Source organism: Andrena cerasifolii, chromosome 2 (genome assembly GCF_050908995.1).
Source record: "Andrena cerasifolii isolate SP2316 chromosome 2, iyAndCera1_principal, whole genome shotgun sequence".
Classification (NCBI taxonomy): Eukaryota; Metazoa; Arthropoda; class Insecta; order Hymenoptera; family Andrenidae; genus Andrena; species Andrena cerasifolii.
Genome location: NC_135119.1, coordinates 11152356 through 11169606, shown reverse-complemented (window position 1 = coordinate 11169606; position 17251 = coordinate 11152356). Strand labels below are relative to the sequence as shown.

The 17251-nt window shown below is 40.4% G+C and overlaps 2 protein-coding genes across 3 annotated transcripts; one reads left to right on the top strand and one right to left on the bottom strand.

Annotated features, from left to right (window-relative positions):
* Positions 1–1241: 1241 nt before the first annotated feature.
* On the top strand, positions 1242–3743 carry Idh3g (Isocitrate dehydrogenase (NAD(+)) 3 non-catalytic subunit gamma). Of its 2 annotated transcripts, none has more exons than XM_076831235.1 (3): positions 1242–1393; positions 1510–1738; positions 1911–3743. In XM_076831235.1, the coding sequence occupies exons 1-3, from the start codon at positions 1296–1298 to the stop codon at positions 2847–2849; spliced, it is 1266 nt and encodes a 421-aa protein (XP_076687350.1). In that variant the 5' UTR covers positions 1242–1295; the 3' UTR covers positions 2850–3743. The 2 variants fall into 2 exon arrangements, with proteins under 2 accessions (XP_076687350.1, XP_076687351.1); XM_076831236.1 differs by having other exon boundaries at positions 1314–1424.
* Positions 3436–7284, bottom strand: LOC143378998 (putative ATP-dependent RNA helicase DDX10). The gene is made up of 12 exons (XM_076831230.1): positions 7082–7284; positions 6807–6998; positions 6459–6731; positions 6251–6372; positions 5963–6164; positions 5385–5547; positions 5118–5301; positions 4867–5043; positions 4550–4779; positions 4279–4475; positions 3777–4192; positions 3436–3671 (listed from the first exon to the last, which is right to left on the bottom strand). Exons 1-12 carry the CDS (start codon positions 7178–7180, stop codon positions 3539–3541), a joined length of 2388 nt encoding a protein of 795 aa, XP_076687345.1. The 5' UTR covers positions 7181–7284; the 3' UTR covers positions 3436–3538.
* Between the last annotated feature and the right edge of the window lie 9967 nt (positions 7285–17251).

The following is a 17251-nucleotide window of genomic DNA, read 5'->3' as shown; positions in this document are numbered from 1 at the left end:
TGTTCGATTCCGATTCGATTCTTCAGAAAACCGATTGTTTTGGTTAAAAGATCGATCTTTTGAATCGATTCTTTGGTATCCGATTTTCCCCAGAATCGATTCTTTGATGTAAGAATCGACAATCGATTTTTTGCCGTCTGGGGGAATTAATTGCTACTAGTGAAAGAACCAATCAAACTGCTTTTTGCGTAGGTTTTTCTGGTCTTATACGTTTCCCGCCATTTATACAGGATTCTCGTCAAATTTATACAGGAATCGCGCCAAATTTATAAACGATTCTTATGTTCTGGATGATTCTGGACAGTTCTGGATCTTTCTTTACCATTCTTCCTTCTTCCTTCCTTGTGTATTTTTCAAAGCCGGAAATATTTTAACTGATCACAGAAATAGTTTATCACCTGAACATTTACAGCAATTATTGTTTTTAAATTTCTTATCAATGAAAGAATGGCAATTACATGATGAATTAAAAATATTTCAAATGAATAGCAAAATATTTCTTCTATTCAATACAATGCCCTTCAACAAGGGCGCCTTTTCGAAGTGAAATCCGCGTGAGTTGTTGACAAATCGAGTCAAAGCATAGCATTAGTGATCCTCTAGGGAGTGATCGGTATAACCGCAGTCATTTTGGAGCAAAACCGGAAATAACATAACCTAAACGTTTATCTATCTCTTTCTATCAGTATTTCTGTCTCTTTCTTTTTTACAGCCTCTTTCTCTGTCTACTTCCACTTTTGCTCCAAATCGCGGCAACCAATCAGCGACGATACACGTTGTCCGATCACTCCTTAGAGGATCACTACATAACATAACAAAAGCCTGCCCTCTATGTCACACTACACTCTACAAGCAACACGTATACAAGCACGCACACACTTTTCAGCATTTCAAATTTCAGAGTAGTTCCTGAGTTGGACGCTGTTCATGAGCAGATGTCACTACATTCAGTCCTGAAATTATGGGTCGGTAACACAGTTTCGATGGCGACACGACGAACATCCATAAGGTGATAGGTCTATCCTATACCTCGAGCGGTATTATCAGTCGTTGCTTAAGACTAAGAATCGTATATTACAAAATCCTTTGACAAAGAAGTTGTTTTTAAAGACCCTTCTACGAATTTCGCAGTATTAAGTTGTTAATGTAACTTCCAATGTATTACTGAAATGTATAATACAGCATGTTATATAAAATCGTACTACACGAAGGATATGTAGCAGCATTAATTCGTTAAAAGTATAAAAGAAAAGTTTGTGAGAATCGGAGTTTTTTTTATCTCACTACTTTCACAGATGGCGCTATTATTTAAAATTTTAACGTTGGTTTTCCGTTCTACAGAAAGCACAGTTGGAACGGCGCTGAAAACTCGCAGTTGGCAAGGACTTTCAAGGTATTGTTAAAATAGAATTTGCAAAGTAGTAGTATGTATTTAAAATATCGTTCAATTTCTGCGGATTATCGAATGATGTAACATTATAATTTAATTATGCCGTTTGCAATTTGTAGAATAACATTCGAAATGGCTGGTCGGTCCATCGTTACATATTTACGTACGAAAAATGTTCTGTCTCAAATTCACCGATGTTCCTCATTATCTGCGTTCGAGATACAACACAAAACTCCAACTATTAAGAAAGTGATGCCTATACCAAAGGCACATTATGGTGGGCGACACACAGTTACTCTTTTACCTGGTGCTGGTATTGGCCCAGAATTAATGACCTATGTGAAGGAGGTACATAAACAACATTTATATTATCCACTTGCACAATGACCTTCCCATATTATGTTACTGGCCATTCTTGCGAAATATCACATTGAATTTAAAATAATGTTTAACTGGAAATAGCGATAAAGTTATTTTACACAGACGTCTTACATAATTTTTTTCATGCTCTTATCCACAGGTCTTTAGTTATGCAGGTGTACCGGTAGATTTCGAAGACGTAGAGATTAATCCCAATGCAGACGACAACATCGATCTGCAGTATGCTATTACTTCCATTCGTAGAAATGGTGTAGCGCTGAAAGGAAATATTGAAACCCATAGCACGGAGGCCTCTGTGCTCTCTAGAAATGTTGCCCTCCGAAACGAGTTGGACCTTTACGTCAATGTTGTACACTGCGTGTCGTATCCAGGAGTAAATTCGCGCCATAAGAACATCGATATTGTGATCGTCAGGCAGAATACAGAAGGAGAATACGCCATGTTAGAGCACGAGAGCGTGGATGGCGTCGTGGAAAGCATGAAAGTTATTACGAGCTCTAACTCCGAACGAGTGGCGAGATATGCATTCGAATATGCTAAAAGGAACGGAAGGAAAAAGATTACGACGGTTCATAAGGCGAATATAATGAAACTGTCCGATGGACTGTTTCTAGAAACAGCAACGAGAGTTGCGAAAGATTATCCAGATGTTATCCACAACAATATGATTATTGACAACACCTGTATGCAGTTGGTCTCCAACCCGCATCAATTTGACATCATATTAACGACCAATCTGTATGGGGCGATTGTATCGAACGTAGTCTGTGGTCTATTAGGCGGTGCGGGATTACTAGCTGGCAAGAATTATGGCAATCATTACACAATATTTGAGCCAGGCACTCGTAATACTGGCACAAGCATCGCTGGAAAAAATATCGCCAATCCCATTGCGATGTTAAATGCTGCTGTTGATATGTTACGTCATCTCGGGCATAAGAATCATGCCACTTTAATTCAAAATGCAATTAATAAAACCATTAACCAAGGTATTCATACTCGTGATCTTGGCGGACAAGCGACAAGTAGGGAAGTGGTTGATGCCATAATGAAACACATTAAGATAGCATCTAATTAAGACTGATAAAACGTATTTTGTTGCATAATAATATATCGTAGAAGAATGCGTACATATTATTGGATTTTGCTTTGTAGCAAGGATATTCCATTGTTTGTTCGAAAGTATTATAATATCATTGCGATTGGCAGCAGCGGTCGTATTCATTAATTTAATGGAATTCTATGAAATAACGCGGACTGCACAAAGCTATGCAAAGTAACTCGTAAGTGACAGATTTGACTAGTGTAATATATTGATATTTTATGTAAAATGACAGCATCATCTATGCATGAATTATTACCGTCAAAACTTTGTAAAATATACATTGTAAGTATTAATATTAACATAAGCAACTATTCGAACATTGTAATTATCCTCATGACATATTTAAGATGTGAACCATTTTTTTTTTATCTACATCTCATTAAACGGTATTGCCTCGCAAATGAATATATATTTATAAACATTCATTGAATCTGCATTAATGGTATTAATTTAATTTGTATTTAAAAGAATGCGCTAATGAATTTACTTTGTCTGATTTTAATCATAAATTTTTTAATCATTTTCTATGTGGAACAATTGGTTTATACAAACTACGATGTAGATAACAATCCATAATTAATTATATTGACAATGCTGTATCAGAACACACGAGAGAAGAATTAAAGTATCGTCTGACAAACAGTGGGAACACGTATCTTGATTTAATTTTGTAAAAGTTTTAGAGCAAGTTCCTCATCCGCTTGCAAATGTGTAGTTTCTATATCGACTATTGTTTTCCGTTTTTTCTTTATTCTTTTGACGTCCTCCTGCGTCAAAAGTTTCCTTTTAGGAGGCCTGTAAACAATAAAGATAAGATTACCAAAGATCAAATTAATATTAACAATAAAGCAGGTGTATTTTTCTAGATACGTGTTTTATATGAATTATTCTGCTATATACCTATGTATTTTGCTTTCCCCTTCATCATCCTCAGAATCGTCGTTCTCAGAAGCTTCTTCCTCATTTTCTCCTTGCTCGCCATAAATTTTATCTGGATCTGGTAGCCAGGATAAATCTGGCCCACTATCCTCACTTTCGCTGGCATCGTCGCCAGTATTATCTTCCATACCTTCTTCGTCACTAGCTTTATCGTCGTCACTAACTTTATCTTCGTCTGTCTTCTTTTTACTAGCTTTTAACTTGCGTTTCTCTTCCCTATGTTTCGCTTTCACTTTCTCTCTAAAGCGCCGTTTGTCGAACTTATCCTCTTCGCGCAATATCTGTTTCGCCAGTTCTATATTGATGCCAGAATCCTCTTCATTTTCATATTTTCTAGCCAATTCCGAGATTTTCACTTTTGCAGGATCTAAGAGTTCCTAAAGGAGGGAACATTACGGTGATTACGTTTCATTTCATAGTTAAATATTACGTTCAAATTTGATACAAAGAAATGCAATCAAACCTCTCCTTCGTCGTCAAAGGTAGTTCTCTTATTCGCCACAATTTTTTTCTTCAGAATTTTTTTAGCTACTGCAGCTTTCGTAACGGCTTTCTTTTTATTTGAACCTACACTCTCTTCGGTATTGCTGATGGCAGGTATGTCCTCGATATCTATGTTCTTTCTTTTCACGGTCAATATGTCGCCATCGTCACTATCATCTACGTAAGAAGACAGTATAATAAAGCATAATCCTGACAACAGATATAATTCCATAAATCTCAACATTTCATACCGAATGCAAACTCATTTTTATTCGTCTTCTGAGATAAAAATTTCCCTTCATGCTTCACGTATTTGTCGCTATCAGAGCCACTAGAATTTTCTTCTTGATCAGTATCAACATTCGATTTATTATTCGTAATAATCTGTTCCCTGTTTCCGGTGTTCTTATTGGATGCTTGCCGTCTCTGCTCCATTCTCTGAAGAAATCGAATTCTTGGAGGTATAGCTAAACCTAAAGAGCTAGTAATACAATTGCAAACAAAAAATAAAATAACGCTTCTGTATATGCAATTTCAATTACGATTACAAAGTATCTACTGACTTTACCTTGCGTACGAATCAGTATTTAAAGCATGAACATTAAAGACTTCTTTATCTTTCATTAAAAAGACTGATTTTACGTATGCGACAAATGCTCTTTGAGCACTTTCCTTTAGCGATACATCTCGTGCTAGTAAGGCTTCCATTTTACGTTGTGGGGATTGTAATTTATTGGGATTGATTCTAAATAAACATATGCTTCCATCAGTCGCTACACAATGCGTGTCAAGTAACAAGAATATTTACTCTGAACTTACTTTATCATAGATATGGGAATTTTCCGTTCTTTAAGTTTCTCGACTATCTTTTCTTCGGAGGGTAATAAAACTAACAAAGATTCACCACCTCTCTGAAATCTAGCTGTCCTACCAGCGCGGTGTATATACGCATTAACGTCTTCGGGACAGTCCATTTGTACAACCCAATTCACACAAGGAAAATCTGAAACGCAATTCTGTTATAAAGAATGTTCAAAGCACTGAACTTTTCTGTACGTAATTAAAAGAAACAGAAACATTCTTTACCTAATCCACGAGCAGCAATGTCTGTGGCAAATAAAACTGCAAATTGTTTTTTACAAAAAGTTTCATAAATCTCCATCCTTTTCAGTTGATGTAGAGTGCCATAAAGTGCTAGCAAACTTATGCCAGGCCTCAAGCGACAAAATATTTCATAGACATATTTCACCTGAAAAAAATTAATATTCTCATTATTTCTGTTCGTACATTGTAATCGATTATACTAAGGGGCGATCTTTAAATTCCGTAAGGGTAATTTTGGTGATTTCTTACCCCCTCCCTCCCCCAGTATAAGAATTCGTAAGATTTGATATTGCAACCCCTTTCTTACGTAATATTTTTTACATTGAATTTTTTCAGTTTTTATAATTCATTTAACTCGGGTTCGGGAAATTTAAACTAAAACAACTTTTCTGGAACATTAATGATAGAATTTGTATTTTTTGAAAATTAAGTTAAAAAATATTACGTAAGACGCTACCTGACTCCCCCCTCCCTTGTAAGAAAACGTAAGGAATTCGCGACCCTCTCCCCCCCTAAAAAACCTTACGTAATTTAAGGATGACCCTTCACCGTTATCGTACCTGTTTGCAGCTAGAGAAAAATACAATTATCTTTTGCTTTAAGTGATTTCGCACAAACGACCATATCATTGACATTTTATCTTCCAAACCGCAAACAACATAGCTTTGTTGAAGAGCTTCGGGTGTAGTATGCGTCGCGTGTTCATGAACAGACACGTACATAGGGTCTTTCAAACTCAGCCTGGCTAAATCTCTTACAGATCTAATAAAATTAAAAGCATACAACGTATAGAAACTAACGAATGAACTACCTCTGAAGCAAATGAAATCCTTTCTAGGGATACATACTTCGTTTGAGTCGCGGAAAATAAGAGTGTCTGTCTTTTTGGAGGCAGATTTTCTATGATGGAATTCATGGTTTGTTCGAAACCCATATCCAAACATCGATCAGCTTCGTCTAATACCAATACCTACGATTACAAAAATAAACAAGCATGGAATTATTACAATTTCATTGTTAATACACAGCGCTGAAATTTTTTACGCAACTACGTACCTGCATATTCACGCAATCGAATAAAGGATTCTCATCCATATGTTGCAGTAAACGACCTGGAGTACATATAACTATGTTGCATTGGTCCATGCGTTTCTTTTCGAACTTTAAATCTTTTCCCCCAATAATAAGACCCGCAGAAATCTCGTGATGTTGGCCCACTTTGCGCAATGTCTCGTATATCTGATAAGCGAGTTCTCTGGTCGGTGTAATAACGAGCGCACCGAGCCCGTCTAATCTTGTCCATTGCTTGCAGTACAAAATTTCCATGACCTTAAACGAGACACAGAATTCGTTATAAATCGTACCCTCGAAGTATCGTTAAATAAATTGATCCAGGTTCTTTACTGGAATAAGAAATGCTAAAGTTTTCCCGCTGCCAGTTTTGGCAGCCCCCAAAATGTCATTCCCGCGCAAAGCCAGTCCGATACTTTGCCGCTGAATGTCTGTCATTTCGATGTATTTGTTCTCCGCCAAGCCTTTTAGGGTTCTCCGTGACAGTGGAAGGTCTGTGAATTTTGTTGCTTTGCTTTCATCGATCTGCAAGTGCACAATGCTTCATGAGGGCAAGTTACGTATATATAGATTCCTCTATGGATGTATACACGAAAATCGGAACTTACGCTGTCATACTTGGATTGTAGTTCTGCAATTATTTTCCCCTCAGGCGCGTGCCTTTTCTTAGTGTTGTACACTTTAACTTTCTTCTTCTTTGACATCATTGCTTGCTTTCACTCTGTAACCAATTCAAAAACGTTGAACACGGAGAAATATCAGGTTATATTGACAATTGCTGTGTCTGTGGACCACATGGCAGGGGGGCCAAGCTTCCCTCTTACGAAAGTTGAAGCAGAGTTTGTAGCGCCTCCTACCAATACGGTGCTAACTAAACGGGAAAACTTCAGCCAAACAAAGACGGCTTGGTCCCCCTGGGTGGCACAGAACCTTCCTTAAAATGTAGGCCTATCTTACCTACGCTTTGTCTAAATCTATATCTTCTTTTTGGTAAAAGAAGAATTTGGTCCCCTGCTACGGAAAGACTGTAAGAATGACGCATAACACCTCTAGGGCCGGTATGAACGTGACGCGGTAGTCAGACTGTCCATTTTCCCAATTTTTGATAACCACAAACCGAACCAACAAATTTGCTCATGAAGAATCACCACTAACATATCGAATTGACAAGCTGTGTATTTAAAAGCAGTCTAGCACACCACTTTTACCTGTCACATCGCTTATCGTTTCGACGTTGTGAAAACGAGTATTAAGATTCGAGTCGTTTATTTTATTATTACGTTTAAAGAAATAGGAAAGAAGATACAATAAACAAAAGTTCCTTAAAATAATGCAAGGAAATGTGAAAAGAATAAAATAATGTTGAGAAGGAAGTTGATGTATTCAACATCTTGTACTGATGTCGATAATTCCAATTATACTTGTTATAAAGTAATTATGTATAAGGATTGTGCAGGTGTGAAATAAAAAAATTTAATAAATTTAACCGAGAATACCTCGTCCGTGGTCGCATTCAACTTTATCGATACAGAATCGTTTACGGGAGCACAGACGAGGTATAGGATAGACCTATCAACCAATGCATTTTTCTGTCACCGGTTTGGGGGAGTCCTAGAACCACCTTACCATTTTTGTGTCGCATGCAACGTTACCGATGAAGCCTCGAAACAGATTGTAACGCTACGTGTGGTAGGAATTAGAATTCAAGAAGTCAGTCGAAACCCGCGATTTACAAATGATTCTGTTAGAGTAACAATTTAAAGATCGTTTTATAAACGTATTCCGTGCAACGACCGAGAAAGAAGGATCGCAACAAAACAAGAACACATACGCCTTTTAACCTTGCTATTCTATTCAGGTTTATTTAACGCCAAACAAATTTATTTAACATAAAAATTTATATAAACAACAACATTATTTGTGGAAGACATGTGTTCATGAGTTCAAAATCATCGAAGAAATCGACGAAATGAAATAAATCACGCAAAACCATCGAAGAAATGCATGAAATAGAATAAATCATGTAAAACCATCGAAGAAATACCTACCTGAAAGAGAATAAAATTCTGATTAGATGTCTAGACCGAACCAAACTCACTGAATGTAAGTTTCGCTCGATCTGGACCCTTAAACTAGATCGTAGGCTTTAGCTTGATATCGTTTTGCAAGTCGCAATGCTTGAGAAACGTTACCAAGGAACCGGGCACACCAACGCGGAGGTACCTACGAAAGTGACCCATCCCGAAACAAACACCGATCCCATCCACCCTCCATTTCAATAAACTCATCGCGTCCGTCATTGCTTGCAATGAGGGAAACGATGATTTGACTCTACTATTAGTGACAACCGCGAACGCGAAAGCGAAATCGAAAGAGAGATAGACTGACGATTATCGTCGATCTCTCTGCACTTATACAAGGTACTCGTATTCTACATTCTACAGCATGCATGCAAGAACATCTTAGCTAGCTACCAAGCTAGCATAATTCTAGGCCCTCTCTAGGGCCCACGAGCTAGGCCCTCTCTAGGGCCCATGACTAGGACCCTCTCTAGGGCCTATGCCGAAGGCCCTCTCTAGGGCCCATGACTAGGACCCTCTCTAGGGCCCATGATTAGGACCCTCTCTAGGGCCCACGAGCTAGGCCCTCTCTAGGGCCCATGACTAGGACCCTCTCTAGGGCCTATGCCGAAGGCCCTCTCTAGGGCCCCTGTTCTGGGCCCTCTCTAGGGCCCACAAGCTAGGTCCTTTCTAGGACCTAGAATACCAAGCAGCTGAAAATTGAAGCTAATCGAAAATTTTACTTTACTTTCGCGATGAAAAAGCAATTAGAGCACCGGTGCTCTGGACAAATTTCCGATACGCAAAAGGTTGATTTTACTTTCGCGACGAAAAATCAACACGAGCTTCCGTGCTCTGTATAAATCATAGATCCGCAAAAATTTGACTGTAAATTCGCGGTAATAGAACTCTACACAAGAGCCGCGGCGCTCTTGAAAATATATGGACGCGAAAAAAGCGTGGACTCTACGATCGCAATACCGGCGACCATAAAAGATCTTGCTAGAATGCAAGATTGTTAGGAAGACTAGTTTCATTGAGACCCATTTCAAAAAATTTCGCGGTGACTCTACTTAACTCGATCGATCCGATTATTTTACGAATTATTATTAATCGATATAAAATTGTAAGAATCGCGAGCAACAATTGTATTGATTTATTTTATTTTTTATTTTGAGACAGACACATGCATGTCACTATCTACGAGTACCTTGTATGGTCAGCTCAATCGATGCTGCTCTTTCGAACACACATGCATAACGTTTAGTGGCGCATCTTATGTAATTGGCATTAGTTTCGGGAACATTTCTACGATATTTCGTGAATATGGTTTAGAAAAGGACCACGCCATAAGGCTACTGCCTAGACGCCCTAGACCATATTCGCGAAATATTGCATAAGAGTTCCCCAAACGAATACCGACCATGTGAAAAGGGCCTCTGCATGTCGTGCATTTGTGTTGGAACGGCCAGAATCGAAAGAGCTAAGTAGCTGTACTACATGCACCCCCATTCAAAGAATGATAAAATGACTCACCGTTCGCTGTCATCATCGGTACTGCATCTCTGCAAACTCGTAACCCTCTGACCAGCATCCCTGAGACCAGCTCCCCTCTGATCACCATCCGTCTGACCAGCATCCCTCTGACCAGCAGCTCCCAGACGAGCACCCCTCAACTCAGCCCCAGCTTAGCTCTCAACGTTGCAGCTGCAGTTGGACTCGTGCATGACTCTACTTTCGCGGTGAAAAAGTTATTAGAGCACCGGTGCTCTCGACTAGCTTTACTTGCGCAAAAACACTGACTCTACGATCGCATTACGGGCGATCACAAACACTATAACTCAAACCGACAATTTATATTTAAACAGCAACTTTTAGCGCTCCTGTTTATTAAACGCGCACATTTCATCTATTTCACATTTCATCTATTTCACATTCCTTAGTTTCTGAATGTGTTTTTGTTGGGTAAGGTCTTTTTGCATGCATTATGTAGGAAGCTTATCCTACCAAATGCATTGCGTGCCTTAGGTATGATGCTTTTCCTTCCAAAATGCACGCACAAAGATTACGACCCACTTATACAAGGTACTCGTATTCTACATTCTACGGCATGCATGCTAGTACATCTTAGCTAGCTACCAAGCTAGCATAATTCTAGGCCCTCTCTAGGGCCCACGAGCTAGGCCCTCTCTAGGGCCCATGACTAGGACCCTCTCTAGGGCCTATGCCGAAGGCCCTCTCTAGGGCCCATGACTAGGACCCTCTCTAGGGCCCATGATTAGGACCCTCTCTAGGGCCCACGAGCTAGGCCCTCTCTAGGGCCCATGACTAGGACCCTCTCTAGGGCCTATGCCGAAGGCCCTCTCTAGGGCCCCTGTTCTGGGCCCTCTCTAGGGCCCACAAGCTAGGTCCTTTCTAGGACCTAGAATACCAAGCAGCTGAAAATTGAAGCTAATCGAAAATTTTACTTTACTTTCGCGATGAAAAAGCAATTAGAGCACCGGTGCTCTGGACAAATTTCCGATACGCAAAAGGTTGACTTTACTTTCGCGACGAAAAATCAACACGAGCTCCCGTGCTCTGTATAAATCATAGATCCGCAAAAATTTGACTGTAAATTCGCGGTAATAGAACTCTACACAAGAGCCGCGGCGCTCTTGAAAATATATGGACGCGAAAAAAGCGTGGACTCTACGATCGCAATACCGGCGACCATAAAAGATCTTGCTAGAATGCAAGATTGTTAGGAAGACTAGTTTCATTGAGACCCATTTCAAAAAATTTCGCGGTGACTCTACTTAACTCGATCGATCCGATTATTTTACGAATTATTATTAATCGATATAAAATTGTAAGAATCGCGAGCAACAATTGTATTGATTTATTTTATTTTTTATTTTGAGACAGACACATGCATGTCACTATCTACGAGTACCTTGTATGGTCAGCTCAATCGATGCTGCTCTTTCGAACACACATGCATAACGTTTAGTGGCGCATCTTATGTAATTGGCATTAGTTTCGGGAACATTTCTACGATATTTCGTGAATATGGTTTAGAAAAGGACCACGCCATAAGGCTACTGCCTAGACGCCCTAGACCATATTCGCGAAATATTGCATAAGAGTTCCCCAAACGAATACCGACCATGTGAAAAGGGCCTCTGCATGTCGTGCATTTGTGTTGGAACGGCCAGAATCGAAAGAGCTAAGTAGCTGTACTACATGCACCCCCATTCAAAGAATGATAAAATGACTCACCGTTCGCTGTCATCATCGGTACTGCATCTCTGCAAACTCGTAACCCTCTGACCAGCATCCCTGAGACCAGCTCCCCTCTGATCACCATCCGTCTGACCAGCATCCCTCTGACCAGCAGCTCCCAGACGAGCACCCCTCAACTCAGCCCCAGCTTAGCTCTCAACGTTGCAGCTGCAGTTGGACTCGTGCATGACTCTACTTTCGCGGTGAAAAAGTTATTAGAGCACCGGTGCTCTCGACTAGCTTTACTTGCGCAAAAACACTGACTCTACGATCGCATTACGGGCGATCACAAACACTATAACTCAAACCGACAATTTATATTTAAACAGCAACTTTTAGCGCTCCTGTTTATTAAACGCGCACATTTCATCTATTTCACATTTCATCTATTTCACATTCCTTAGTTTCTGAATGTGTTTTTGTTGGGTAAGGTCTTTTTGCATGCATTATGTAGGAAGCTTATCCTACCAAATGCATTGCGTGCCTTAGGTATGATGCTTTTCCTTCCAAAATGCACGCACAAAGATTACGACCCACTTATACAAGGTACTCGTATTCTACATTCTACGGCATGCATGCTAGTACATCTTAGCTAGCTACCAAGCTAGCATAATTCTAGGCCCTCTCTAGGGCCCACGAGCTAGGCCCTCTCTAGGGCCCATGACTAGGACCCTCTCTAGGGCCTATGCCGAAGGCCCTCTCTAGGGCCCATGACTAGGACCCTCTCTAGGGCCCATGATTAGGACCCTCTCTAGGGCCCACGAGCTAGGCCCTCTCTAGGGCCCATGACTAGGACCCTCTCTAGGGCCCATGACTAGGACCCTCTCTAGGGCCTATGCCGAAGGCCCTCTCTAGGGCCCCTGTTCTGGGCCCTCTCTAGGGCCCACAAGCTAGGTCCTTTCTAGGACCTAGAATACCAAGCAGCTGAAAATTGAAGCTAATCGAAAATTTTACTTTACTTTCGCGATGAAAAAGCAATTAGAGCACCGGTGCTCTGGACAAATTTCCGATACGCAAAAGGTTGACTTTACTTTCGCGACGAAAAATCAACACGAGCTCCCGTGCTCTGTATAAATCATAGATCCGCAAAAATTTGACTGTAAATTCGCGGTAATAGAACTCTACACAAGAGCCGCGGCGCTCTTGAAAATATATGGACGCGAAAAAAGCGTGGACTCTACGATCGCATTACCGGCGACCATAAAAGATCTTGCTAGAATGCAAGATTGTTAGGAAGACTAGTTTCATTGAGACCCATTTCAAAAAATTTCGCGGTGACTCTACTTGACTCGATCGATCCGATTATTTTACGAATTATTATTAATCGATATAAAATTGTAAGAATCGCGAGCAACAATTGTATTGATTTATTTTATTTTTTATTTTGAGACAGACACATGCATGTCACTATCTACGAGTACCTTGTATGGTCAGCTCAATCGATGCTGCTCTTTCGAACACACATGCATAACGTTTAGTGGCGCATCTTATATAATTGGCATTAGTTTCGGGAACATTTCTACGATATTTCGTGAATATGGTTTAGAAAAGGACCACGCCATAAGGCTACTGCCTAGACGCCCTAGACCATATTCGCGAAATATTGCATAAGAGTTCCCCAAACGAATACCGACCATGTGAAAAGGGCCTCTGCATGTCGTGCATTTGTGTTGGAACGGCCAGAATCGAAAGAGCTAAGTAGCTGTACTACATGCACCCCCATTCAAAGAATTATAAAATGACTCACCGTTCGCTGTCATCATCGGTACTGCATCTCTGCAAACTCGTAACCCTCTGACCAGCATCCCTGAGACCAGCTCCCCTCTGATCATCACCCATCTGACCAGCATCCCTCTGACCAGCAGCTCTCAGACGAGCACCCTTCAACTCAGCCCCAGCTTAGCTCTCAACGTTGCAGCTGCAGTTGGACTCGTGCATGACTCTACTTTCGCGGTGAAAAAGTTATTAGAGCACCGGTGCTCTCGACTAGCTTTACTTGCGCAAAAACACTGACTCTACGATCGCATTACGGGCGATCACAAACACTATAACTGAAACAGACAATTTGTATTTAAACAAGTTCGAAAAAATTTCCTTTAAATTGCAAGGTGTCACGCAATTCAGACTTTGAGAAAAATTTCCAGCAGCCACATTGGGCGCTCAATGAATTCTGATTCTGTCTGATAGAAAAAAGGAGTGGCCTCTTCGGGCGTTTAAGGTTTTTCAATCTTAATGTATGGAAGGAGTAGCCTTTTTGGGCGCCTAATGCTTTTTAATTCTAATGTACCATCATCAGGTCTCATCCTTTTTAATGTTAATTAAAAAATACAGCAGCCTGTTTAGGCGCATGATAATTCCGAATTGTAAAAGGAAATAGAAGCAGCCTCATCAGGCGCTAATGGCATGGAATGCCAGAAAAATTCCAATTCTACTCTAAAGTGTTAGTAAACCCTAACCCAGATCTAATTCTTCCCTGAAACTAGCAACGAATCTCTTAGTGAATTCTTTATTAAAGAATTCACCAGAGAAAACCTCGGCGAATCCCTCGGCGAATGTTTCGATGATGCGCTTAAAACTGGACTTGCCTGGCTAAATTTTCTAAGTTTCGCAGCACACATATACACTATACTTCGTTATACTAACCCTTTGGACTGTGATTGCGGTATAAGGTAAAAAACTACTAAAATTATTTCCAAAGACTTTACTTTAAAGTCCAAAGGGTTAGCATGCGCGCGTAAGAAAGATAGACGAGAGGTTCTCGTCGATCTTTCTACACATATGCCATTACAATTTCTTTCGCATATTTTAGAGGCACACTTGCACTGGTTTCAAGTGACAAATAGACGCTAAGTATCTCATTGCAGAGATAGAAAAAGAATTGAAAAACGGACACGGATTCGCCGTCGTGAGAGATCTCGAGCTGCTCGATACACTCACGCATTGCAGTTGCACAGACAAAACGCTAATACGCGACCACCATTCATCCAGCCCCCCATTAACGGGAGTTCCCCACTAGGGGCCGCGCCTGAGGGGTCAGACTCACAGCAGCCCGCCTCACAATTAAATCACATGCAGCTGCAATACGCGCTCCCATCACAAAGCCGACAATTTGCACAGGCGAGTGTATCGTGCCCGAGCATCTTGTGCTAATTCAAGATCTCTCCCGAGAGCGAATTATATTACCGGAAAAAAAGAAAAGAGAATTGAAAGTAGGAAATAGAAAATACACTATGACAAGTCTGTAAAAGTATACTAAATGCGAAACGACACGGTGCACGGTGAAGCTAATTGTAAGCAAAAGCAAAGGTAAAAGGCGTCACTCTCAACAAGCAAGCGTACCTCTACCCTTAAATCTAGCCTATCGCACTCTTTACAATGAGCCCTAGTGGCATAATCTATTGCAAATATGCACTTGCGTAACTTTCGAGGGATATGCGAAAGCTAAGAATCCCCCGATTGAGATTGCAAAAGAGACTAAACGACTAAAGGACCGAAAGGCGCGGCGCGACGCGAACATTCACCCTCGATCCACCGAAATTTCGTTTCTACATGGCATGCTCCATATCACGACTTTACACAGCCATGGCGAGCGTGACCGAGAACAAGAACTGTCGCACATCTTCGTCTAACAATGGTCCTCTGTGTAAAGCCGTAATAAGTTGTACCCAGCACAGCCGGCCTATGAAGGGCGAGAACACCATGCGCGAAATAGAAATCAGTGATCGAAGGCGAATTGTATTTCTAGAAGGGTGTGTTTGGCACTCTTATATTTAAAAAGAACGAGGCGGAACAAAAGCTTATCGCTCGAAGTACGCAAGTGCATTTCTGAATAGATGTCCAGACCGAACCAAACTCACCGAATGTAAGTTTGGCTTGATCTGGACCCTTAAACTAGATCGTAGGCTTCAGCTTGACAACGTTTTGCAAGACGCAATGCATTGGAAAACGTTACCAAGTCCAGGCACACCAACGCGGAGGTACCTACGAAAGTGACCCATTTCTACGAAATATTTCTGGTCCATATTCGACCAATGCATTTTTGAAAATTTGGAAAAATTCTTACGACTAAAGTTCTTAAATTAAAACTTAATGGACTCTAGGACTATGGCTAGTTAAAACTAAGCACATGTGCAAGTTCTTCCGCGATGTATAAAATTTGTAGGTTTAGTGGCTTAAAGTTATTTTTATGCAAGGGAGAAAGAAATTTAAGTTCATATAGCAGCCACTTTGGCGGCAGTCATTTATTATTATACTGTTATTTTATAAAGGGACCATTTGAGGTCGAGATATCAGGTGGTAAGAGTGGCAATTTTTGATTTCTCGTAATATTACTACCAGTGTGTCTTAATATTTAGCACATGCAACGGGCAAGCAAAACTAGCGAGCATAATAACCAAGTAGTACCAAAAATTACTGTCATTGTTTATTAAGAGAATCTAATGACTCGAATGTAATTACTGTTAAGAGAGAAGATTTGAAAGAACTCGCACGAAAGAGTTCAACTTCAGAAATGTAACTCGTATTCGATACATTAAGCATCCGGAATGATTGTGAAATTAAAGAAAAGAAGTTTAGAATGTTTGAAACGCGATATTAAAACTCCTATCGCGAATTTAAAATTTATTCATTGTATTTTTCTACGTGTATTAAACATTTGGAAGTACACGCATTAAATTTTACTATTCGCGAGTACTAAGTACGTATTCGTGGTCACTATGCTCGCTACAGTAATCATTATGTTCGATAGCGTACAGAAAAATTCAAAGAATGAAAAAGTATCACTCACCGTTCGTTGAAAATAGTCTCACTGACAAGCATCCCCTTTTAGCAGTAGCTATTCGATCTGCAGGCGAATGTCCAGCAGTTGCAGGGTCAGTACCCCATAGAATGTGTCACACTTCCAAATATGTCACATTACTTTCGCGATGAAAAAGCAATAGGAGCACTGGTGCTCTGAATTTATTCTAGATGCGTTAAAACACTGACTTTACGTTCGCGTTCACATTACTAATACGCAGGGCCACTGTGCACTATCGAATACTTTATCGCGAAATAAGCACTGATTCTACAATCGCATTGCACACGATTACAAAAGCAGTTCATGTTTTTAAACATATCTCAACAGTGGAAAGATGTGTTCGGACTCGAGTAAAGCGTTTCCAAAATAGTCCTCTAGGTACTGAGTGTAATGTAGTGGAATCTCGTTGAACGATCTCCCACATAGTCCAGTTATCGATGAAATTTATGCAGGAATCGAGAAATCACGAAATAATATGTACACGCACTCACTGATGCGATCACCGTCGCGAGTAAAGTCGAACTGACAGAGGTGACACCGCTTGGCAATGTTGTGACGTAGGGGTTGTTGGCGGTGTTATGGCGCTCGACCGACTCCCAGCTAACTGGAAATTCGTCAAGGCCAGAAATAATTTTATGTAGACACAGTAATTCCAC